Source organism: Drosophila obscura, unplaced genomic scaffold, assembly GCF_018151105.1.
Source record: "Drosophila obscura isolate BZ-5 IFL unplaced genomic scaffold, ASM1815110v1 contig_170, whole genome shotgun sequence".
In the NCBI taxonomy this organism is placed as follows: Eukaryota; Metazoa; Arthropoda; class Insecta; order Diptera; family Drosophilidae; genus Drosophila; species Drosophila obscura.
Window position 1 is genome coordinate 1,036,879 of NW_024542758.1, and position 26,628 is coordinate 1,063,506.

Below are 26,628 nucleotides of genomic sequence, written 5' to 3' on the forward strand. Positions count from 1 at the left end.
CGAATATTTCTACTGCTTCCTCTCTCTCTCTCTCTCCCTCTATCCATTGCTGTACAATCTCTTGGTGTCTCTTTTCGTCTGAGGTGGACTCTCGAGACACCGTTACATGGGGAATTAGTGTGCATAATTTCATAAAAAATACAACAACAAAAAAACCACTCCACAGTAAGAGAAGAAGGGGGGAAGAAGCGACAGCGAGGAGGAAGCTTTTGGCAGTCATTGCGTTGGTCTGCGCAAATATTTTTGGTATCCCCCGGGAATGATTTTTTTTCAGCTGCTTCTGCTGCTGGCAAAACATTTGTATTTATGTATGTATGTATGTACATATGCATATGTAAATACATACATCAAGTTATGCTGGGAATTCGTACGCTCAAAAAAAAAAGGAGGGAAGGGAATTAAAGAGAGGGAAACAGTGGGCGAGGGAGATAAAGAGAGGTAGGGTGGTAAATAAAGAAATGGAGTGGGAAAGACAGCGCAGAGGCAGTAAGATGTGTGTTTCTGCTTGCGTGTGTGTGTGTGCTGTACCAAATTGCACATGAAGTGATTTCAAGCGTAAGAAATGCCTCACAACAGCACACAAAGTACAGTACATCAATATTACATGTACATAAATATATATACGAGTGTATATACACATACATATGTATGTGTATGTATGTAAGTACATCTGCGTCGCAGCTTCGCGTTTTTGTGAATATGCACAAAAACTTGGCGCAGTTTCAACAACAAAAATTCTCAAAAAAAAAGATGAAATGGAAGAATTTCATATCAAAATTACAAGCAGCCACAGGACGACAGGGGGGAGGGCCGGGACTTGGCGTAGGATGCATTTAAAATCCTCTGCGAATGGATGATGAACGAAAAACGCGGTACTAATGTACACGTGATTTTTAATGTTCTCTTTTTAGCTTGAGGTCCTGCTTCTCTTTGCTGGGTTCTTCTTTTGGTTGAGATATCCTGCTAATATGGCGCGCTAGCTGCTCTCCTCGGGGTCACCTTTCTGATGAAATATCCCTTTGAGTGGGTCACTTCTTCGTTGGTATCTCTTGTAGTGGAGAGATGTCCTTTGCTTAGAGATCGCCGCTTGTTACCTTCTGTTCAGGTATGCGTTTTTCCCTCCTTGTGTGGGTCTCTTTCTCCCCTCTTGTTGCACAAGTGCCGGATGCTGTAAACTCTCCTCTACACACCGAAAATTTGATTAAATGTGTGCACGAAAATAGCTTTGGCTAATTTCATGATTTATCTGGGTGGGAAAAATGTGAAATTGCAAAATTCTTAAGTGCAAAATTAACATTTCAAAATGAATATTGAAAATGATTTATCGCCAACTAATTTGCTGTTTTTCTATTTACAGGGACAGAATTCTAAATGCGTGCAGCTAAGCGACAGTATTTTTGCTCAACACTAAAATAAATATAAAGATATAGAAGAGAGATACCCTGCACTCTTCACACTTCAGAAATACAGATACAAATCTTAGCCGTGATTATTTGTTGCATTTTTTGGACAAACGGAGGAAACGAGATAGCGAGCTTAAGCCAGAAACAACAAAACAACAACAAAAACAAAAGAACAACAACAACAAAAACGTAGTACGACTAGCAAAAGACACCACCAATCTAATTTTGAACTAAAGATAAAGATAATACCACAAGAAATTAGCCAAAATCTCTATATGTTTAGAATATATGTATATTGATCATCATATATGAACAATATATAGCATAAAGTTATACATATATTTACAACAAAGCAACAACAACAACAACCCCAAGGCCTCTTCCCTAGAAAAGACGCAAAACTGCTAAGAGACCGCTAAGAGATCGCTGGTCCGATAATCAGATACATATTTTAGTCCCAGATAAGACACAGAAAGGCTTCAAGATAGATACCATGGAGGACAATAACACAAGCAGCAGTGCGGGCGGTACGTCCATCAAACACGAGGACCCATCGGTGACACTCACAATAAGGCTGATTATGCAAGGAAAGGTAAGAAAAAAGTAGATTAAAGATACATACATACATATGTATGTGCATTCAGATACTTTTATATTAAGTTTAAATGGGAATTTGATTACCAAATGGAGAAAAGGGAGGAATAGTCCTGACAACTGGCATTCCCATTCCCTTTAGCAACACTCTCCCCGTCACATTGGCGTATGCCTATTAAAATATAAACGCTTTTGTGCACACCATTGGGTTCTGTGTCACATCTTAAATATTTATGGGCTTCGTTTTTCCACCATTTTTTGTTTGGAGCAGAAATCAATAAATTGGGAAGACCCTGAAGAGAGGCCGTGAGCATACCTGGCAGTCGCAAAGGGAGAGAGAGTGAGAGAACAAACAATGGTAAAAAAAAATATACTTACAAATTACGGAGCGGCGTGCATTTTGTATGCAAATTAAAATTAAATACGCGCCACGTCACGCATTATGGCATTGCATTTAAAAGAAATTAAAAGTGAGAGGGAGACCCAGAGAAATATGAAGCATGTTTACCGTATACATATATGAGTACTATGTATAGGTAAAAATATAAAGGCCATAAAAAACCAAACAAGAGGCGAAGTAAGGCATCGGCTATTAAACAATCGTTACGGCTCCCCCAGATATGAGTAATAAAAGAAATACGCAAAAAATAAAATGCATCAATGTACAAATTGTTGCCATGACAACAAAAATATTTCACAAAAAAATATATATAAAATGTAAAAATAATAAATATTGTATTGAGCAAGTGCGCGGATCTCCTTTAGCACAAAAAACGGATGCCTGCGGCACACAGCGGGTTAAACCAGTCGCAAAAACACTGAATATTAAACAATTAAATATTAAAATGTTTACCTGTTCGTTAAAATTAACCACAAATCGTAGCCAGGAGCTTTCTGTCTGTCTGTGTGTGTGTGTGTGTGTGTGCAGTTCAATCAAGTGAAATGTTGTTTTTCTCAGCAATTTCCACCCAATACAAACATCAACGAAAACGACCCAAAGGCAAAATTCATTTTCAAACACGAAACCAAAAATACCTTACATCTGAAAATTGATTTAAGTTCAACCCACCACCCCCCACAGAACAAATCTTGTGTTTGTTAATTGTGATTCAATCAGACTTATCGCTAGAGCTTTTCAATCTTTTTATACACGGTAATCAAAGGGAAATGATCATCTAAAAAAAAACGCCTGTACAAAATCAAAGAATTCTTTTATTAACCAGTTGGAAGAATCTGTCTGTTATGATTCTTATGATTATTACATCTAGAATGAAGAAAAGTATTTTCCGTGGACACCACTCTGACACGAGTTGGAGCTTAGTGCTGTGCGTAATTGTCTTATCTCTTGATCTCCATTTCGTCTGCGAGCTTTACTCCTCTCACGCAAGACCTGCTCTCGCGCCATTGCGAGCTTCACTTCTGTTACTTCTATCGCTATATCTTCGTAGTTGATTCATGCATAGCCAAACTGACGAAAATACACTGAGAATAATATTATATATAAATTTATTCAATATATATGCATATCATTTTCCCGACGGCAAGAACAATTACTTTCTAAAGAGATAAACTATCTATTGGGTGAATGGAGTAAATCATATATATATATATACTCACTAGATCCTCAAAAATTACACCTTTCCAACACCAAATGGTAAAACCTTCCCATTAAATAGCAGATTCATACTGTGATTAATTTGCATCGGATTTAAAACATCCCAAGTGTCACCTGCTGTCTACTATGGCTATAATATTAATAATAATGATATCTCTGGCCCGTAGTTTTCGTATCGTTTCGCATAAAATGCAACTTCTGCCGCCACATGTCTACCTGCCTCGTACACTGATTCATGAACACAAAAGCATTCAAGCTAAAAAGCTGCGTTAAACAAAAGCCAGAAGAGTGCAGGGGGAACAAAAACCGACACTAAATAGCTGCTTATTTATTTAATAACAGTCAACAGCCATTAAAAACTATTATTCAACAACGTTAGCCACCAACAGCAGCAGCACCAACAACAACAATTCAGAAAAAACGCTGTCACGCAAATTCAAAGCGGATCGTCGTATCGTTTGCTGTCGTTGAGAGTCGAGAGATGAGATGAGAGATGGAGAGGCTTGCCACTTGAGATACATTAGAGTGAGAAGGGGGACGAAGAGGAGACTCTGGCTCTGGCTCTGGGCACGTGTTTGAGCTGTCATTTATCTTTCTAGCCTTATTCTCCATTTACCGCAAAAGCCAAAAGCCGTAAAGCTGAAATGCTGTAAAGCTGACTCCCAGCCAGATTTTGATGCCCAGGCAGGCAGGCAGGCAGCAGGCAGCAGGCATCGATTTAATTATACATTTTTGGCTTGATTTTTATTTTTATTCTGCTACTGCTGCTGGTGCTGCTGCTGCTGTGGTGTGTGTGAGAAGCAGGCGACAGGTGCAGAAGATAAGGCGACAGACCAATGCATCTATCGCATCCAAAGGGTAGGAGGGGAGGAACACTTTACATGATGTGTAGCTGAAAATTGGCAAAAAGGCAGAGAAATATGCTCCCCAGACGCGACAATTTATGGCAAAAATAGAAGCCAAGCAGAAGGCAGACAGCCCGCGGGCCAAAGCAGTAGACAAAGAAAAAAGCCAGCATCTGAAATCAGATTAGAAGTGAAAGGGGCAGGGTAGAAAAGAGCTCTACCAGGTAAAACCCTCTCTACTCTACACTACCGATCGTAGAGCGGAGACCTCATCCATACCCGTGAATAATTGCGCACAAGAAATAAATATATATGTACGATATTAATGTGTGTACATTTTGTAAATGTAAATTCTGTACATTTTCGCTGGGATTTTCTTCATTTTCATTTTTCTTTGTGTCTCTTTGTGCAGCACCACTCAAGGATTCGGGCAATAAATTCTCTCCCCTTCTTTTTTTGATCGATAGTTATAGATTAGCATGATTTATGCGGATTTTTCGAGCCGCCTGCCCCCCGCTGTTTATTCGGTTCGTCGTATTTAGATGTGAATAAATTTCAGGCGCAATGCAAATCATGTGGCAAAACAGGAAAAAATAAAATAAAATAAAAAGAAAAACCAACATCAACAGCAGCGAAATAATGTCAACCGATTTGGCATTATACAGAAATTGAAATGGTGATGGGTGGCTCATTGCGAGTATATCCGCGTTGAGATTGTGTTTAATTGTGCTTGGACTTGTAAGACTAGCTTTTTGAGGTAGGTTCGGATGGTTGGGTAATTACGGAGAGATAGAGAGAGCGAAACATATGATAGTTGGGATAGGTTGAGGTACAGGTAATAATGAAAGTGAAGCTGCGATTTATAGAGGTTTATCTAATTGTATTAGAAGAAAACGTAGCCCAACAAAACATCAAAAAGCAAACATGTTTTTACGGGATATGGACAAAATTCTGATGATATTTTAAAGTATACGAAAAGTACAATACTCATACAAAAAAATAATTCCCTATGTATGGTGAGGTTTTTCTCAACATTTAATTATTGATGAAACCTTTAAGCCATGATTTCCGCCCTCCTATTATCTACCAAATGATTCGTGGATCAGAGGCCGTCGCCCCCGCCTTTATTCATCTGCTCATAAATCCTCAATCCAATCAATGTTGCAATTATTTATTGAAAGAGAAGGAAAAACCAAACAGATCTATAAACTAGATATTGATACAGATATCACAACGAGCCGCATGAGAGACAAAGAACCAGACAGAGGAGGAGTGGATGGGATGGATCCCTCTCATACGGGGTGCATGTCAAGGGCACTCACTGCCAGAGTTTCCATTGTTTTTCAAGTATTTTTTGATATTTCTGCGTCTCTCTAATTAACTTTGGCTCATTAGGCCCCAGCGTGCAATTGTTGCAGTACTCTGTGAAAGTCACAGTCACTCGGAATCGAAATCGGAGACGGAGATGGAGGCAGAGAGCTGCAGCCTGAGTCAGCGGCAGAGGCACAGTCGAAGACGGAGACTCAGACGCGACCAAAGTCGTGATGCAGTTAATTAATTTATGGAAAAATATATATTTCTTAAAAAAAAAAAACAATAAAAATGAAATAGAAATAGAAGAAAAAAAAACAACTTGAAGCCATGCATTGGAGTGCAGCGACAATGTGGAAAAAAAACACCTTTTTCTTTTTTTTTTTTTTTTGTTGTTGTGTCTTTTTTCCACCTTTTCGCTACGTTTGTTCCGTTTGTTTTTCTTGGCAGCCATCCGCGAATTGCATTGAAAAGAAACGAAACTGAAAATGTGGGTTGCTCTCTCGCCCAGAATTGTCCGTGGCAGACACACAGATATTTGTATTTATTGCAGTTGCAATTGCATTTGAAATTGTTGTTGTTGGTGCTGTATTTTTAAATCATGCATTTTTAATTAGTGAAATTTCACGACGACGACAACAGCAGCAGCATAAGAGACGGGTCAAGCAACGCAGAGGAGAGAAAGGAACGAAGTCACCTTCATAAAAATTTTCATCACAGTCTGCCACATTTCCCAAGCACTTGTCTAATTTTTACTAATTTAACTATTTTTCAAATGGAGAGCACAGCACGGCTGTCGTTATGTCATAGTAGGAGAATGGATTTTATTTAGGGATACTCGTATTTGCATAGGTAGTGCCTGTAGCTACTATTAAGTTTTAGGTGTTTTAAATTAACAATTTCAATAGTTGAAAATGTTTTACTGTAGGCAGCATCTGCGAGTGGCACCCATCGTTTGGCTATTTGAACACCTGGCTATCGAATACTTTTAATGCTAGAGAGATGCGTTCTTGAGTGTAGATATTGTTTAGATACATAGAAATACCCATTATTTATGGTATTATAGTGTCTTCAATTACTACGACTGGGATTGCAAAGTTCCCTTCCCTCCCCTGCCTGTTGATGGATGTCGCTGCAGCAGACCCTTTCATTTTGTTGAAAGTGCTGCCTGCGCCTCCCTGCATGCTGCTTGTTGCTGTTTCTGTTGTTATTTAATTTAATTAAAATATTGCCACTAGCTGCGTGCGGCTCTCCTGACCCGTACCCTGAATTTGGCCCTGGAAAATTTTAAATTATTTAATTGTAAAATTTTTTGTTTTCGTTGTGTTTTCGCCTGCCAGGAGCAGAAACTGCAGCGGCAATGGCAGCAAAAAATGTGCAGGGCGACAAAATGCGCTGCATGATTTATCGGATGGAGTTGAGCGGGTGGTGGCAGGAGCAAGCGGGGCCGCACATGTGTGCCACAGCCGTCCATATGTGTCCACGACGTCGGCTCCCCCCCACTACTCCCCCTTTTGTCACATTGCATTTTCCAACATTTGTTGCAAGTTTTTCTTGCATTTTTCCTTTGCAACATGCGGCAGCTCCCATAAATGGTTCTCACGGTTTTGCAATTGCCGTCAGAGATTGCTGTGCCTGTTATTGTCGTTGTTGTTGTTGCAACTTGTTGTTTGTTCATTGTTGCTGCAATTTATTTATTTTCGTACAATTTTCAACGCCGCCACAAATTAAAAACATTACAACGAAACACACACAAAAAGCTGTGGAAAACGAGTCATGCTCCACGAAACTGTCGTCTTTCGTCTGAGGTAAAGCCCGAAAGCCGTTTGCTTGCCATTCTCCATTTCTCCATTCTTTCTCTCTGTACTTCCCCCCTTTCTTTGCATTCTTCTTCTTCTTTAATGTCTGCTCTACTAACACCAAAAACTACTCGTATCTTTTCTCTGTCTTTCTGGCCCCCCGCTGTCTCTCCGTTGCTACTTCTGGTGTTTCTTTTGTGGCCTCGACAATTAGCGTTCGTTGTCCATTCCGTTGAGCCTTAGCTTTAATGCCTTTTCTGTTATTGTTTGTCAAAAAGCCTCTCCATCGGAGTGATAAATGGAAGCTATCCGAAATTTTGCGCTCTGCTGGAAATTGTGTGGGAAAAAGAAAAAAAAAATTAGATGGGTGAATACTTGGGATTATTATGTGAAGATATGATGGTGATGCTCATGTATTTATAATGCTTGGCTAATGATACGATTCGTATCAGAAAGATTGTAAAGAAACGCTATTCGGAGTTTAGATCTAATTGGATCTGGAACCAGACAGAAAGTGGTTCCAGTAGCGACAAGATATTAAAATATTACCTCTGTTCCATTAGCAGCAAATGACTTGCGGGACTGGCTCTCTTTTCAAGCAGTAAACAATTCAATTCCTTCCATTGCAGCTGGGTGCGTTTGTTTTATTCGAATCGAATTTGTCTTCTCGCTTATGGGGAATTTTTACAGCGAACAGGGGAACAGTCTGGCAACATGGTTTAAGTAAGAGAGGGATTGGTTTCCAGTGGGACTACTTTTCCTGTGAGCTCTCCTTTATTTCCTCTACAACCCGTAAACCCCATTTAGTCATGGCTTAAGATACAAAAACCTCAAATATTGGACATCGGTGTTAACTGGGGGCACGCAAACGCTTTGGCCCCTACTAATCCCAGAATCCCCTGACAAAATCAATAAAAATGGGGAAAACGGAAAACGCAAAATGGACAATCGAAAACTTATTCCCTCCTGCTGTACTCTGAAGCGGACTATGGACCACACGGACCAGCCGTGTGCCAACCTGCATTTTCAAACAGTTTTCGCCTCCCCTGCTGCTTTGTGCTGTGTGTTGGGCGGAATGTCAACTTTTCCTATGCATATTTTAGGCACGAAAAGCTCCCATCCTCCAACCAAATCGATTCACAATCGGTATTCGAATCCGAATCCCTACTGCAAGCAAAAGCCAAAAACATTTAGCAAAAGGCTGGCCAAAATGCTTCACAGTCTCTGGACCACAAAGTGAGTTTTGGAAATTGAAAAGTGCAGAATGCGTTTGTACATTGTTGCTGGAGAATGAGAAGAATTTAACTGTTGGTCAGGAAACTGGCTAGCAAGTAAATCGATCAAAATTAAAGTCACCGAAATTTGCACCCTATTCAATGTAATGATTGGAGATAGCATAGCGGTGATAGCGGAGAGAGCGGAGTGGGGAAAGGCCAAACGATGTCAGGCGGATCCGATTTATGCAAATTGCGTAAACTTCAGAACGGAACTGGCTGGGGCCATGGAATGGGGATAATTGAATGGATATGGGGAGGGAGGTAGGCTCGCCAGCTTTGGCCACATTATTAATGATGATGAGGCAAACCGCGACCCGCGTCCAAGGCGCTGATGATGGGTACGCAGCCATCAAGCAAAAGATGAAGGGGAATGTGAATGGGAATCGGGGGATTGTGCGCCGTCTCTAGGCCACACTCAGATATATCATACAGCCACAGATGCGAGTAGATGGGCAGCAAACTTGTCCTATAAATTACCCAGAGACCATCGAAATTATTCTGCGAGTGCAGACAGGCGTAAAAACGCATCGGCGACTGAGACTCAGAGGCTCGTTCGTTTTGCTCTTTCAACGATAATTGCGCCAATAATTATGCCAATTCGCTCTGACATTTGTGTACAATAAATATCCATGGCATAGGCATAAATATTTTGGTCGCATAAGAATTGGGATAATGCCAGAGCCAGAGGAAGGGGGGGAAGATGCAACTGATTTCCCTCGCACATTGTTTTCCCTAGCCCCCTCCCCCAGTATATAGTTGTGCATTTTGTCTGGCAAACTGCCCATAGCTGAACCAAAAAAAAGATACATAATACATTGTACTAGCACAATGGATTGCTGCACTTTTTGGTGCTTCTGTGAAGGTTGCCGCCGGGATGGTTTATGGCCAGAGCAACATTTTAGCATGGCAATCAATATTAGCCAAAGTCCCAGAGATGTTGAAATATTTAGATGATAATAAATAAGGAAGAAATAAGAAGTAAAACCCACCAGGAAAGGGTTGAAGATTACCTTAAACCTGGTTTACTCAAAGGTTAAAGTAGATGAGGTATTTAATTCAATTTGTTAGCCAAATAATGTAAGATTAGATGGTTGGATTGGTGTGGGGACTTTTCTCTCTGTGAATGGCTTCAAAAAAGTCTGTAGGTTGGTAAATCCAAGTTGCCGAAAATTAAATCTCGGCGCAAGAACATGTCCATTTGAAACTATCTATAGTCTATACTGTATGTCACTTAGTAAATCTCTTTCCATGCACTCTGTCTCTCTCTCTCTCTCTGGTTTTTATGTGGAAAGTGGAAACCTCTTTGATATCTGTCAACTGCCATGTGAATGGACCACACCATATTCCGATTGATGTACATTAATACTGCTTATTAAAAATGATTGATTTATTGATACCCAACGGGTGGGGGGGGAGATGGAGGGTACAGTTTTTGAACAAAACCCTCGACCACTCCTCTTTTCCACTGTTATACTCTGGTTTCTGGCACTCTGGAAACTCAGTTACGAGAGAGCTGTGGTGTGGTGTGGCAGTGCAGATATTTACAATCAATTAAAACGCGTAAAATGCGCTGGCCGCAAATTTCATTACGTGCTGTGCGACAGTCCAGTCCGCACATTGCCACTGTCACTGCCACGCTCTTCCGCAGACAGGCAGACGGATGGGCGACCGACTGACTGACTGACTGAAAGGGAAATGGGATCGAATTGGGGCTTTTTCTGGTGGCCCACAGTGGGTAGGGGTGGAGATTACTTTTTGTGGCAATTAAATATGCAAAAGTAGTTACACACTCGCATGGATGGATGGGATGAATGGATGGATGTGTGCCTTCCCTTCCTTTGTGTATGCTCTGGAATAATATCACTTAATGTTTAATCAAATTCGAGCATCGTCGCTGACAGTGGCAGTGAAAGAAACAGAAAACAGAAAAACGAGATACAATAAAGTGCTTTTGAATGTATCTGTAACTGACAGAAAAATGGTGCGATGGGGAGGGGAGTGGGGAAGCTTTATTTTCAAGATATTGTACTACATGCCTCTAATATTTGTTTTGTTTTTTCTTTGCAGGAAGTTGGTAGTATTATTGGTAAAAAGGGTGAAATTGTCAACAGATTTCGTGAAGAGGTGAGTCTGCCGCCATCAATCTAAATGTTTAAATCCGTAGCTAAATCTGTTTGTATCTCTATCCACAGTCTGGTGCCAAAATTAATATATCGGATGGGTCATGCCCGGAACGTATTGTGACTGTGTCTGGTACAACTAATGCAATCTTTTCGGCATTTACGCTCATCACGAAGAAATTCGAAGAGGTATGTGTGCGCCAAAATTGAAACAAGAAGCAGAAACCCCTCAAATATTGAGTCCCTTCACATTACTAACTTCTGACCCGTTTTAGTGGTGCTCGCAGTTCAATGATGCAGGCAAAATTGGCAAAACTCAAATACCCATACGATTGATTGTGCCTGCCAGTCAATGTGGATCGTTAATTGGTAAGTGAACGTCACCCATTTAGTAGCCAGTGGACATGTCTCAATAATGTTTTTATCCTGCAACAGGCAAGAGTGGCTCAAAGATCAAGGAAATACGCCAGACTACGGGCTGCTCCATACAGGTGGCCAGTGAAATGCTGCCCAACTCCACAGAGCGAGCGGTTACATTGAGTGGCAGTGCCGAGCAGATCACCCAGTGCATCTATCAGATATGTCTTGTCATGTTGGAGGTGGGTACTACTCTGAAGTATTTAACGAATCTATAAACTAATTACCGTTTCCCTTCGCCCCCCATTGACAGTCCCCGCCACGCGGTGCCACCATACCGTATCGACCAAAACCGCAAGTAACTGGCCCTGTTATATTGGCCAATGGACAGGCCTTTACTATTCAAGGCAACTATGCAGTGCCCACACAAGAGGTATGTCTTCAAGGCGCTAGACAACACCGAAATAAAACAGTGTTGTTAGACAGTGAACAGTGTTGTGTAAACTCACACTCTATCGCCAGCTATCTATCTTTCTCTCTGTCTCGCTCAATCTGTCTGTGTATCTCTCTATCTTAACCGACCCCCAGACCCTTGACCCTCACATGAAAAACCAGCTAAACAAATTTTGTATCAATTAGCCCTAGACCCTCCAAAACTGTCTCTCTCTCTTTCTATTTTTTGTTTGTTTCTGCGCGTCTCACACACACACACACACACACACTATTTCTGTTCTATTTGCCTTTTAAAAACTCTTTAGTTTTCTCTCTGTCTCTCACTTTTTCTCACTATCCCCCCCAATGCTCGTCACTTTGTAGAACCGAACCCAACCGAACCGTTTATGATTTGCAAACCTCTACATTCTCTCTTTCCCTGTCTCTCTGTCTTTACTTGAAGAAGCTCTCTCTTTCTCTCTCTCTCTCTCTCTCTCTCTCTCTTTCTCCTTCTGGAGAAGAACACCCGAACCGAACCTCCGACTTGTGTGCCCCTTTTTTGATCGCCCCTCTTAACACCCAGCCACAGTTGTTTATCCCGTTTACCGCCCATCCCCCACACCGTTGTACCCAAGAGATTATTCATCTACTTTATATCCAAGTCCAAGTCCAGTCCAAGTGGTGACCCTTTTGACAACCCGACACCCCACCACGATCAAATGAACTAATGTGTTAACCGATTTTACAGCCATCAAGACTCAACGAAAAATTAAACTTAACGAAACAATTTTTTGAAATAAACTTTAAAATATGTATCTCTTTTTTGTTTTGTTTTTAGTTTCTTTTGCACTCTCTTCTCTCAGGTTAAAAGAGCGAGCGAGTGAGCCTCCTGGCTCTCTCTGCCAGCATCTGTCTCTGTCTCACTTCGAAAGTCGGTCGTCGTCGTGTGGGAAATATAAAAAATCCCCGAAATCTGAGAAAAAGAAAATCGGGGGAGGAGGCTTTGTCCAAGGCGAGGCGAGTCGTGGCGAGTCGAGTCGAGGCGCGAGTGAGTTTTGTGTGAAAGAAAGAAAGAAATGGCTCTCGGGCAGCGGGGGCTTGAACTCTCTCTCTCTCTCTGAATCTCTGTATCATCTCTGTCTCGGCTCTCTCCTCCAACTCTCTATCTCTGTGTGTGTCTCTTAGTTCTGTTCTGACGAGGGCTCGCTGGCAGCGTGTGTGGAGAAGTATGTTCATAAACTACACTAGTCCAACACCAACCAACCACCTCTATTTATCTATCAATCAACAACTCAAAAACCATCTATATCTATCATATTTATCCAATTAATCCACACAACAACAACAAACGACAACAAATATCAGATTCCTCTCTCTCTCTATCGAGTGCCAGAAAATATCAATTAATAAAAGAAACACCGAATCATAATTATTTTATAATATATAAAAAAAACCTCAGCCAAAATACAACTCGGTCTCTCTTTCTGTCTATATATACATATATATATCCTGCGTTCTATCGATCTCTTGATTTTCTGTGTAGTACAGAAATTTTGAAATTATTTAGTTTCCTTTTGCTAAAAGTTTTCAACCAAAAATAATATACAACAGCAGCAGCCCAGCCCAGTCCAGTCCATTCCAGCCTTTATTTAGATGAATTTCGTTTAGAGAAAAAATAAAAAACCATCGAATACCAGAGTACACTCGTGTCGATGCATACAACAATGCCATTAGCAACTACAACTACTGCAACAACAACATACTGTTCGAATATTCGTCCTGCCCGAGCCCTCCTCTCACATCTCTCACTGTCTATCTCTCTCTCTCTCTCTCCAATCTCTCTCCGTATCAATAAGTATTGTTTATAACTCTGTTTAAAATCCCGCAATTCAATTTTGTGCTATAAAACAAAAACCAAAAACAACAACAACAGAGCCCCTTGCGTCCAGTCTGCAGTACAATTCTGTGCCATTCCATTCCGTACCGTTCAGTACAGTCATCTGTCCATTGTCCCTTCAGTGCACCACTCGACAGCCAAGTAAAACAACAACAACAAATATGAAAACTTTTGCTCACAACTAAAAACAAAACTAAAATGTTTTGTTGTTGTCACATCAAATTCAATTAATGTCCAGCAATGTAATAAATCAACCAAAAAAAAAAGTTGTATGTTCCCCCTCTATCCACTCGCACTCTCTCTCTCTCTGAATCTGTGTCTCTCCCTGGTCCTATTGTCGGTGTTGGTTTACCATTTTTTGTTTGTTTTTTTTTTGCCTAAAGCGGCGACGTGCAGTGTCTATAAATCCCTCTCAACGCGTTTCACAGTTGTCCATTTGGGTACAGTTTTGAAAGGTACAAAGGTACACTCTATTACCAGTGGTACATTTTTACTGAAGTTGAAAAACAGTGTTGTAAAACTGCAAGTGTGGGATACCACATAAAAATAGTTAAACTGTACCCGAAATGATTGGCAGCTTTTACTTCCATCTCCGCTAACTTTTTGACATGAGTCTCACATTTGTTCTATAATTTCTATCATGTCTCATGGTTTTTGATACCCTTGGAATACCCCTGGACCACTAGTTTGCCCTCTCTCTCTCTCTCTCTTCATTTGTTATTGTTATTATTGTTATTCCCCCCGCCTCCGAATATAATTTATTCTGTTGAGCGTTTCCCAATTGAAGCCTGCCCATCGATCTGCCCGCCCTGCCTTTGCACACACACACACAAACACACACGTTTCGAAAGCTTTTTCCGAGTTTCTCTAGCGATATTTCTATGTATTTGATAAGCTTAAACATCTCTCCATAGCAATTACAAAAGTTAAGATTTAATCAAATTGTTGCAATTCATTTATTTGTGGTATACAACTTTCGTACTTTTCTTTCTTCTTTGGCAAAATATTTTCAACCGAACGAATACGAAACCAAAAAAATTACTGTTACTTCGCACACACACACACGCAACACGCACACACAATCGAAAAAACTCAACTGAATCCATATTAAAAAAAAAAAAAAACAAATACAAAAAATAAAACGTAGACCTGTCCAGTATTTCCACTTGCCCTGGCTGCCGGCGGCCTACATGCTGGTATTTCAGGCTTGGCGGATCCTTTGTTAAAGGGGGCACATTTACAAGGAGCGGTACCAGCACACCACCATCACCTACAGCAAATGCCCGATGTGAGTTTTTAGATATCATCCTCCTCCGAATTCCGCAATGGTTCAAGAACTGCCAAACCAACCACAAAAAATCTCCAATTCCAACTCCAAACAAATCTACCAAAAAAAAACTCTATCAAAGAAACAAACTACTGTATAATCGAACCCCGCCCCTTATAATCGTATCCCCCCGCCCAGACAGAGCATGATGTTGCTGTGCCGCTGTAGCTGTACCCTCCTGTATCTTTCTGTACCCCTGTATACCCTAAGCCCTGCCCTATGCCCTATGCCTGCCTGTATGAAAACACCCACTGTATGAATCCCTAGATAGTTTGTATATTGCTGTTGTCGTTCCCCTAGTCAACCTCCAACCGTTAAAGTTTCCGTAGTTTGTGTGTTGTGTACCATCTTTACTACCTTTGGCACTTCTTTTATGATCCCCCCAGTAGCATTGCGTTGCGACGCTATTTCAATAACATTAGCATTGGGGCCAGCTCACGAGTGTGCCGTGTCCCGCCGCAGCCACTGTCGCCGCCACAAAGTTGCCGGTTGCCAGTGGACAGCAGCAACACTAAAAATCAGGCAACTGAGGGACACGGAAACCCATACAGTACAGAATCGTCAGTACATCCCTCCCATCCACAAAAGTCATCAACAAATGCATTTTTACTGTCGTAAACCCCTTTTCCACTCCACTCCAACCACTCCACTCCGCTCTCTCCTGCCCTGCCCTTTCAAGTTTCTTGTAGTTTTCGTGAAATGTTTTAACTTGTTTTTCGGTCTAGATATTGTACAGTGTGCAGTCGCGAATGTTTGTTAATATGCCAACACACAACAACAAACACACAGACACAGAAGTTTTTATGACAGTTCTCTGCCAGATAATTCATTGTTGGTAGACCCATCCAAATCCCTCCATCCGCCGTCTCGCACTGAACTTTTTTATTGAGTTGCAATTCATTTTTGGGTCATAAAATATTTCCATGGCGCATGTTTTATTTGTTTCATTTGGGGAATTTCATTGCATATTGCATTCTGATAAATATTTCAGTTTAAGTTTTCTAAGCTCTGACACACAGCAACACACACACACACAGTACACACACACAGACAGCCATGCACCATGCACCCCACACAAAGCAATTTCAATATTGTATGATTTATATGAGATTTTCTCTTAGTTCTAGTTTTCCCAGACCCCCCACACACAACCAGCACCAGACCCACACCCAGTCCCCCAACATTCTCTCTCGCTCTCTCGTTCTACTCGATTTGAGAGCTGCTTTTGGATGCATTTATTCGAAACTTATTCGCAAGTGCTCGCATTTGATTTGATTAATTTATAAAGCGCGTGCATATCCTAGTGTACCCTAGCCCTAGAGTCCGCCCTACATTCGTTTGCACCCTTGCTGCCACATGTGTGCCGTGTGGAAAGCTTTATATTTGTACGAGTACGAGTATAACTATATCATGTATATCATGCACGCGGCGGGTCTCACTCTCTCTCTCTCTGTGGGCAAGTTACATATGTATTTACATATATGTTATTTGCTGTAGGTGTCAGTGGTGGAAAAATGAAGAGAAAAATATGAGCAAAACCCCCTCATGCATAGGAGAGAACTTGACGATGTTCCAGATCCAGGGGTTACAGATTGTGGAGAATATTTATAGCTCTCAAGGCGAAGCATCCTCCATCCCATTTAAATACTGTACATACATATGGATGAGGTGTATTTCCATTGTATATCCAATTAATGTCTGAACATAGTTGCTATCCAACCATTTCTTTCTCTCTCTTTTTGTCTATGTACCCTCAAATTGTTTAAGCTAAACTCTTGTAAATTTTTGTGTAGAGTCCATGTACCAGAGAAACATTATTCCACGAACCCAAACTGATATATACGACAAACACATTCCACACATACACACGTACCACACGCTTTCACACCAAAAATTATGTATAAAAAAAAAATATACGAAGTGTAAAAAAGAGTCAAAGATGTTGATGATGTTGATCCTGTTTTGCTTTTGCTTATTGCATTCTGTTGTTGTTGTTTTTGTTAAATGCTTTTTGCGCTCCGTTCCCATACTGTTTCCCGTTTCCCGTTTCTATTTTAATTTCAGTTTCACTTTCCTTTGTTCCCTTTTGTTAACTGTTATTGAAAGTTGTACGCGCGTTGTGTTGTGATCTCTCCCTTCCAACCGATCTATCCCCGAAACAGAACCCAAACTGCCCCTCAAGAATATATATATAAAACACACACACACACACACACTATAACCAATGAAGCCCCTGAATTTAAGAATTAACCCTAAAACGAATTATGAAATCTATACTAATCGATGCTCTTCGTCTATGTTCCTTCTCCTCCCCGTTTTTTTCTTATTTATTCCAAGCAGGTGGCCAAGAACCCGTTGGCCAGTCTGGCTGCCCTGGGCCTGGCTGGCATGAACCCAGCCAGCACTGGGGGCATCAACCACACAGGTGAGTTGAGCGCTTCATCGATCAGAGGCCAGGCAGATTTCCAATCTAATCTAGGCTCTGCCCCAGCAGCCCTGGCTGCACTGGCCGGGTCGCAACTGCGTACAGCCAACGCTGCCAATCGCGCCCAACAGCAGCAGCACGAGATGACCGTGTCCAATGATCTGATCGGTTGCATTATCGGCAAGGGTGGCACCAAGATTGCCGAAATCCGCCAGATATCCGGCGCCATGATCAGGATCTCCAATTGTGAGGAGCGCGAGGGCGGCAATACCGATCGCACTATAACCATTAGTGGCAATCCCGATTCGGTGGCCCTGGCCCAATACTTAATCAATATGAGGTGAGTGCTGCCCCTGTGCTACATATATCCTTATGTACTGTCCACTGTCTGTGCGTATGTCTTTTTTTGTCTTTATGTTTATTTATGTGTGTGTCTGTGTCAATGTCAATTTTGTCGAATTGATTGGCTAATTGACCAAAAGTATGTAAGGTATAAGGAGGTCGTCGGTCATCGTTAACCAGTCGGTACCAATCGGTAACCATGTTAGCACGGTCTCTCTCTCTCTCTCTGTCTCTCTCTCTCTATCGGTCGTGGAGTGGCGGCTCGTTCAAATGGGGTTTCAACGGGGAGTGTCGAGGAGTGGGGAGGGCGAAGGTCAAAGGTCAAAGGTTAGCATAACCATAGCTTAAGCCACAAAACACACATGTCGTAGTCTATAAGTCGTAAGCCCTGCGAAGCCTCATGTCCAGCACTTTCTACCCTAGATCATATATCGCTACAGAACTCTACTAGCATTACGATTTGTATAACAAACTGTATAACTGATACTCGTACAATATATAAACCTCTAGCATCTAGTATTACCAAACAAACAAAAACCATGTATTATATAACAGTTCAGCAGGCCCCAGCCAGAGCGGAGGAGGATGATCATGATCTCATGATCGAAATGTGATCAGGCCCAGCCGCCGCCATCAGCTCGAATCAATCAACGCATCGCACACTCTTTTCACACAACAGAAAACTAATAAAATGATATATGCTCTCGTAATGCTGGACCGACCTGATCCAATTGGTACTTCAAACTGCAGTTCAACTCCAAAATTATCCTCCAAAAACCTCTCTCACCCCTCCAAAAATCAAACACCGAACCGTATATCCCTCCAACCACAGTTCATCCTCCAAAAACCTTTAAACAAAAAAAAAAAAAACATAAAATAAATACCAACTCTTTCGGTCCATGTCTCCCAATCTAAAAAAATAAAAAAAAACTTTTGTTCTTCTAATCCTACCATCCAAAATTTGAACGCCGCTCTCCCCACCAAAACCAAAACACCCCCAACTCAAAAAAAAAAAAGCTTAAAACAGCTCTCTTTTTCTCTCTCCGTAAACTCCGAACCGTTCCTCCACACAAAACCTCCTTAACCTTTTGCATAAACACTAAAAAAAAAAAGAAAGAAAAAATAATCAACCACTCAATTCCACAAAATCGAAAGAAAAAAAAACCAAATGTTTTGAAAATACCTCTCACCCAAAAACCGAAACAAATACCAACAATATCCCAATTTGTTCCTTTCTTTCTCTCTCTCTTTCTATCTACCTTAACCGAACCTCATCCACAGCGTTGAGCTGCAGAAGGCCAATCTCCTGGAGCAGGCCCAGGCCCAGCAGAACGGTGGAGCGGCTGCTGTGGGGGGAGCTGGAGCTGTACCCGGAGCTGGGACCTCCGTCGGTACATCCGCTGCGGGCACCAACGGAGCCCTGACCACAGTGGCCCTCGCCGCAGGAGGAGCAGCAGCTGCAGCTGCAGCAGCAGGTGGAGGCAGCAATGGTAGCCCCACGGGAGCCGCCAACGGCAGCAGCAGCTCGATTAGCAGCAATGGCAGCGTCTCCGCCTCATATGCCAGCGTCAATGGCGGCAACCAGAGCACTGCCGGAACCCCCAATGGCACCGCGGCCGGGATCAATCCGGTGGCTGCCGCTGCCGCCCTCAACAGTCCTCTTGCCTCGGCATTGCAGCTGCTGACCAAGCCGGGCGCCCTGAGCGCCCTGTCCAATCTCAGTGCTCTCGATCTACTCAGCCTCACGTCGCTGGGCAACGACAACGGCGGCTCGCCGGGCGGACCGCCAGTGCAGACGACCGGCGTGAATCGCGGCAAGGGACATTACGCGCGGTTCCGCCAGCATCAGGCTGAGACCGGGGTCGAGTCGGAGAAGCAGCGCAACAAGTTTAATCCGTACTAGGAGCAGGGGGACGCCTGCCCCGAAGTGCCGCCAGATCAGGCCTGGAGAGGGAGCGGAGGGGAGAGGCCGATCAACGATTGATAGTCGCTTAGTTTTGTAGAATTTTTGCATGATTTGTGCATAGCGTTGCGAAAGCTTTAGGGTTTAGGTTATTGAACAAAAAGAAACAAACAAAAAATGTATAAATTCGGTTCAGTTATTCGTACCCATTGATGGGGTACACCCCAATTCGTATTGATATTCTTATTCGTTTTCGAAAATTCAAGACAATTTTTACATCTAGTTGAAGCCACAGTATCCGAGTAGTTGATAGACTTATGCAATATTTATCAATGTTTTCGAAACACTTAACTAAACAAAAGATAGAAACGCCAGTTAGGGCAGCTAAATCTATAGTATCCATACATCGTACATCTACTTAATCGATCGGAAAGAAAAGGAAAGGAAGCAAGCACTTGAACAATATTACGCGTATCGAATATATAGGAGAACAGAGTCATCATCTGTGAGTGGCCCAATCAAGATTTACTGACCAAGTGACCAAGGACCCTAGTTAACCCTATGTTTAGACAGTTATAGATTTTCACATCCCCCAAAATACCCTTTGATATATCCAAACTAATATATATAGTACATACATACATACTAATATCGTACATTATAGAATTTGCCAAATTTTAGCGCATCTCAAGTAGAGTTCTTCGAAGCATATACTTATACTTACATATATACTTATAGTTAGTACCGAGTAGATCACATTAGTCGAAGTCTAAATCGAATATCGATAGAAAACAGGAAACGAGAGTATAATTTAGCCATCACCACCACCACAAACAATCTTTCCCCCAAGCCATTCATTGTAACATATAACACACGCTCCAATATCTTATAATCAATCCATTTTACTCCTTTTAGCTTGTAAGCACAATGTATTTTATCCCTAAAAACCTATTGCCTATACCTATAATCCTATACTCCTATACCCTATCCATACATACCTATATATGTATACTTATATCTAGATTGTAAGCATAAAGACCCCAAAAGCCATTTGTCAAGAAGCAGAAGCCGAAAGCATATGAAAAATGAAATGAACTCAAAAGAAATGAAAATAACCTTCTATAAGAAGTCAACAAAACAAAAAATTCCAATGCGTTGCGCCCCCGCCCGCCCGGTGCCAAATCTCGGCACGGGGGGCGGGGCCAACGACCTTTATGGACCAATTCGCTCTAATTGACACAATCCACGCAATGAGCGTACAAAAACCAAACTATTTGAATAGAGAACAAATTAGACAGAGAACAGAGAAGAGCCAAGAGCCTGAAGAATTCAGATGAAGATAAAGATGATGAAATGAGGAAGAAAAAAAACGTTATTATGTATTAGACTTGAAGTCTTCAATTGTTTTACCCTAACCACTATTTTTTATTCTGCCCCCTGATTTATTATGTATTTATGCGATTGTTATTATTTGTAGACACAAAAACTGTTTTTGAATTTGGTCGAAAATGATGTTGAAAAGTATTTGGAAATTGAAATTTCTCTACCCTTAATGTACACGACATAACTGTAGTTGCTAAGCGTAAACCATAATTGTATGATTTTTCATATGATTAATATTATTATTATTATTACTAGTAGACGTAAGACACAAAGGACACACCATATGTAACACCTTAAGCTAAGCGGGCTTACGATTTTATAACCAAATTATATATAAAAATAAACATAACATAATTATACATATACATACATCATACATACATGCATACAATCCCGTACATACATACATATATGCAAACCTACTTATATGAAACATTTAAACAGAGTTTGTTCAGAGACATTGGAATACGAACGAAAACAAAAACTCCTCTTATATTTGAATGTAATAATAGTAATTCTTGAATTCTACTACGAAAACATATACATAGACACACAGCTGCTATAGCTGCTACATACATATATAGAAAGCTTTTCCTGTAGCTCCTCTGTTTCGTAATGGAGGGAGATCAGCCAGAAAGAGAGCAGCCACAGTAAACTCTATTTATATGCAAAAAGAAAACAATGATGGAAAATACATGAATTTGTAATAAAGTGAAAAATGAATACTAAAACTATATAGTATATACATATATACATATGTGTCTGTCCTGTTGGGGGGTTCTTCTCAGATATTATATGGGTCGGGTGGAAGTGTCCCTAACTTGAAATTCATTGAAACAAAGTCTTACTAAATAATCTCTTTCTGCGTTCTAGAATATCAATGGAGACTGCTGGTCTGCCCATACCCGGATATCACTATATTGCGCCCAGTGCAATTGTTAAAACACCCATTCACTAAGTGCAACAATCAACAACAACAATAAACAAACAACCAACAAACAACCAACCAACAATCAACCCAGCAATCAAGCAGAAATAACAGCAACAACAACAGCAACAGCAAACAAACCCATTGGAAATCGCAGGAGGAGGACGGACAGGAGAAGCAGCCGCAAGCGAAAAAGGAAACGTCAAATCTTTAATCATAAGCAATATATGAAGAGAAAATCAGAAACACAAGAACAGTTCTCATATGAATACTGTCTGGAAAAATCATACATTAAACACACACTCCCACACCTACACCCACATTCACAGACGGACCACACTCATAGGAAGACCGACCCATACATACGCGTTATATTTATTCATTGATTCTTATTAATTATGATATTTTTGATTAAGTTTTAAATGCAAAGGCAAATCAAACACAAGAACTTTTATGTTGAACCGTTTTCAACGGGGAAGACCCCCTCACTATTGGTTTGGGCGGCGACCCCGCACAAGTAAGAACAGAACAGCAATTAATTCTAAGCTTAGTCAAAATGAAGACAAAATAAACTAAAAAGAACAAAACAAAAAAAAAAACAAGAATAAAAAAATAAAATAGTTAACCACAATGCATACAAGAAGCAAACAACAAATAAAAGATGAAAGATGAAAGGAAATATAAGAAAGTAAAGTAAAGCAAAGCAAGAAAGGCAACCATTTCGAATGCAGTTAATTTTAAGCCATTTACAAGTAATTGTGCATGAGCATGACCAAAAAACGGGACAGCAAACGAGCGGAAACACAAGAGAGAGACACAGAGAGAGAGAGAGAGAGAAGCGAGAAAGATTTAAGCATAAAGTGAAGGGATAGGAAAGGAAAGAGACAAGCAAACCAACAAACAATCGACTCGAACCACAAAAACAGATGATTCAGATTAAAAAGGCATTATATGTATGTATGTTTTATGCGCTACAATTGAGCAGCAGCGATGCGTTTGTTAGTTGTGTTTGTGTTTGTTCAGATGTGTATACATACATATGCATATATATTATATATAGACACGGCGATATATTGATACGATAATTCATTATTTTATTATTTCTATTATGGTAATTGTTATCGAAATTGTATTTGTGATTTTTGAATATGTTTAGACTGATGTGCAAAATTGATTCTGTTTATTGATTACGACTAAAACTACACTTTAATGATTATGGACTAATTAACTAGTTGTCACCCCCATCCCATCCCTTCCCTTTCGTTCCGTTCCGTTCTATCTATATCTACAATATATCCCCAATTCGAAATTAGTTATAAAATGCGAACTAGCCAAGGATGGGATCTTCCATTGGGGAGACCAGACCTTCTTTCGTACGAGTCTGTATCCAAAATTGTTATGGTTTCTTTCGTTCGGTTTTTAGTGAAAATGCTTAATGCCAATACCATATTTACAAGACCTAAAAATTAGCAAAAAAAAAAAACAAAAAAAAGAACAATTTGAATTACAATAATATCTTTTAAGCACTTTTGCGGCGATTAAAAAGACTTTTTTCTGGAGCGCAGAAAAAACGAGCAATGGATTTACATATTATATTACAATTATGCTTAAATTAAAGTATAATTTTAATTTATTAGCTGTTAAATTTATACGCAAAACAAAACTAAAAAAAAAACAACAACAACAACCACAAAACAAAGGCAAGAGCAAAAGCAAATGCAAATGCAAAACAACAAAACAAAACATAAAAAAATAAACTGATTTTCAATGTTAAAATTAAAAATTAAACTAATTTTATTCGAATTTAGTTAATAGGCTGGGCAGTGAAAACCAAAAGATCATCAAGACACACATGTGTGGTAACTAATTTTAAGCCACCACATTTAGTTACTTGTACTAACCCAAACATAACATACTACACCTACACGCCACACCCACATACTTACACATGCACCTACACATACACATACATAACAGATTAAGAGACAATGGTGTCAAAAGCCGCAGGTGAAAGCGAGAGAATCAGTTTGCGCAATGGCAAAAAGTGTCAAATTTTATTCTACAAATTAATTATTTAGTAAGAGAAATTAACAAAGCATAAAAGAAAACATATCCACTGCAAAGAAAACCAATTTAACCGCAACATAATTATATTAACCAACAAACAGCAAAACAAATACTCAATCAAACAATGCATACATATAGAGGCAAACATATCCCAGATCAACAATCTATATACAAACCCATTTGATTTCCCTCTATCCCCATTTATGTATATCTTATATCGTGGACTATATTTTGACTTGAGGAATTGATAAGAAAGTGATTTCCCTTGTCAACACACTCAAAAATTGTATGCTTTTCTATGACTTTTTCCACTCACAGACCCAAACGACAAAAAAAAAAAACAAAAGAGGAAAACTTATGAGAAAAACTTGATTACAGGAAATTGTTAATAGCATAAAGAGTATTAAATATAAAACCATACCACTTGTAAACAATAATGGGGAAAAGAAAGTCCCCAACTGTTGGCTTCACTTCCTGAAGATTTCAATGATCAGAAAACCACTCGATGATCAGAAGAGGAGCGGGCCAACAAGAAGGCAGGCGGCAGTGGCGGCGATATACAGACGATATCATGCGAAACTATTTCGTGATTTTAGTGACAAATATATTTCGCTGAGGACAAACAATTTGAAGCAATCATTTTTGAAACCAAAACCCTTCGGTTCCCCAATCGGAAACGGTGCGGAATGGGACTGGGTGATGAATGGAGTGAAGTGAAGAGAAGAGAAAGAGAAACGGAAATGCGAAATCAGAACAGAAGCCGTATATCTATATATAAGTAAATTATATATCTATATATAAATATACATAAATTAAATATATTATTATTATTATTATGTACACTTGTATTTAATTGTATTTGAAATATTTAGTAAATTTTTTGCGCAAGTTACAAAGAAAAAAAAAACAAAAAACACACAAAAAAAATGAAAGACGAGAGCTATGGGGCTACAGAAGTACAGAAGGGTAAACAGCGGGTAACTGGGATTATTTGTACGATATGATAATAATGAAAGGGATAAATAAATAATGTGTATGTGTGTGTATAAGAGAAATAGCTCAAACAGATTTCACAAACATTTTTACTAATATGCGTGTAATTAATGTAATTATTAACGACATTTTGTTGACAACTTGTAAATTTGCAAAGGAAAAATACGTGTAAGAAAAGCAATTTTAATGGTGCCTTAAAAACCAAACCAAGCAAATTTCTTCTTGCCTGCCTTGCCTGCCCCCCCTCAGAGCGAACCCAGTGGCAGACACCACTGTGCTGCCACTGGATGGCATGTGAGTGTTCCACTCCATTCTACTACTCTTCATGAACACTTCTCGACATGTGCTCGATTGGATCGGAATCGGATCTGCTCTGATCTGATCGGATCGGATTCAATTGAATTGGATAAGATGAGATGAGAGAGCACACTGTTATTGTATAATAAATTTAGTTATAAATGCGCTACCTATTCCGACACAAGAAGAACTTATCCCTTTTAACGACACACGGTGACCCACGATTGCTCAAAGCTGTCCGAGTGTGTGTGCCCGTTTCGTTACACTTCAAATTGAATTTGAATTAGAATCTGAATTTGAATTTGTATTTGAATACTTAGCTGCAGTACGCGTAGTGGATGCCTACCTACACTGAGACCCAGAAGTATATCAACAATTAGCCATACAACAAACCAAAAACAAAAGCAAAGAAAACCAACATATTACTACAAAAAAATTATATACATATACAGCAATCCAAAAACACATGCATATTAATGTTTCTCTCAGTGTAATTACAAATCACTTGAATGTATTTGCTCACATTTTTACAATATGTACATGTCGAAGAACTCTACACAATAAGCAACAAAAGTAAAAGCATTTAAGGCACTTGAAACGATCGATCGATCTATCGATGGAACCGTTGGTTGGACGCAAGATCATTGTTAAGGTAACTGCAACTGTAGGAAAAGATTATGTGAAAAAAAAGTATAGAAGAAATCCACAACAAGAACAACAAAAAAAAAAACAACATATTTATATACATATATAAAGTAAAAATGAAACTAATTCTTAAGGTATTTTAGATATTCTTATTTAATATCCAGAAAACAAGACAAGAAATTATACGTGAAGAGTTTTAATTTAGAAGCTGAGCTAGGGAGAGAGAAATGGGAAGATCGGGTCTAAGTAATGCAAATATAAACTATATGAATGTGTACATATATGTATTAACTAACTAAATATCGGTGTTAGAAATTGTTAAGCAAACCAAAAAAAAAAAATCAGCAAACTCGTGTAATCTGCGCAAGGCAAGACAGGATCAGAATACAGAGAACCGAGGAGGAGTGGTCTTTTAAGATCTTCCTCTGTAGAGTGCAAACAATCCCGTTACCCAGTATACTTACATATTCATTTTTGTTGCCACATTATCTTGAAAGCCGTATACCCAGATGGGCGAATGGAAATATAACTACGTGTATTCCAATTCATCAAAGCAATTGAAGAAATTGAAGGAAAAATAGAACACCTAGGCAAGGTCAGGGCTCCGGCCGGGCACTTGCCACTAGAAATATACGAAACATCTAAGGTTTCTCAGCATAACAAAAACA

General features: G+C 40.0%; 1 protein-coding gene across 23 annotated transcripts in view; it reads left to right on the forward strand.

Moving 5' to 3' along the window:
* LOC111070546 (poly(rC)-binding protein 3) overlaps nt 1-22,068 on the forward strand; it is an 83,058-nt gene extending 60,990 nt beyond the window's left edge. For 4 of the 23 annotated variants that reach the window (XM_022361162.2, XM_022361165.2, XM_022361164.2 and 1 more), the window contains 9 exons: nt 1,358-1,995; nt 10,912-10,968; nt 11,037-11,153; nt 11,240-11,333; nt 11,400-11,563; nt 11,635-11,754; nt 14,798-14,938; nt 17,315-17,742; nt 19,026-21,322. In XM_022361162.2, the coding sequence (XP_022216854.2) occupies nt 1,897-1,995; nt 10,912-10,968; nt 11,037-11,153; nt 11,240-11,333; nt 11,400-11,563; nt 11,635-11,754; nt 14,798-14,938; nt 17,315-17,742; nt 19,026-19,647 (1,842 nt within the window). In that variant the 5' untranslated portion in view covers nt 1,358-1,896 and the 3' untranslated portion in view covers nt 19,648-21,322. Of the gene's footprint in view, nt 1-1,357; nt 1,996-10,911; nt 10,969-11,036; nt 11,154-11,239; nt 11,334-11,399; nt 11,564-11,634; nt 11,755-14,797; nt 14,939-17,314; nt 17,743-19,025; nt 21,324-21,903 lie in introns of those variants that run through there. The other 19 variants (XM_022361170.2, XM_022361172.2, XM_022361173.2 and 16 more) reach the window with 19 other exon arrangements.
* The last annotated feature ends 4,560 nt before the right edge of the window (nt 22,069-26,628 follow it).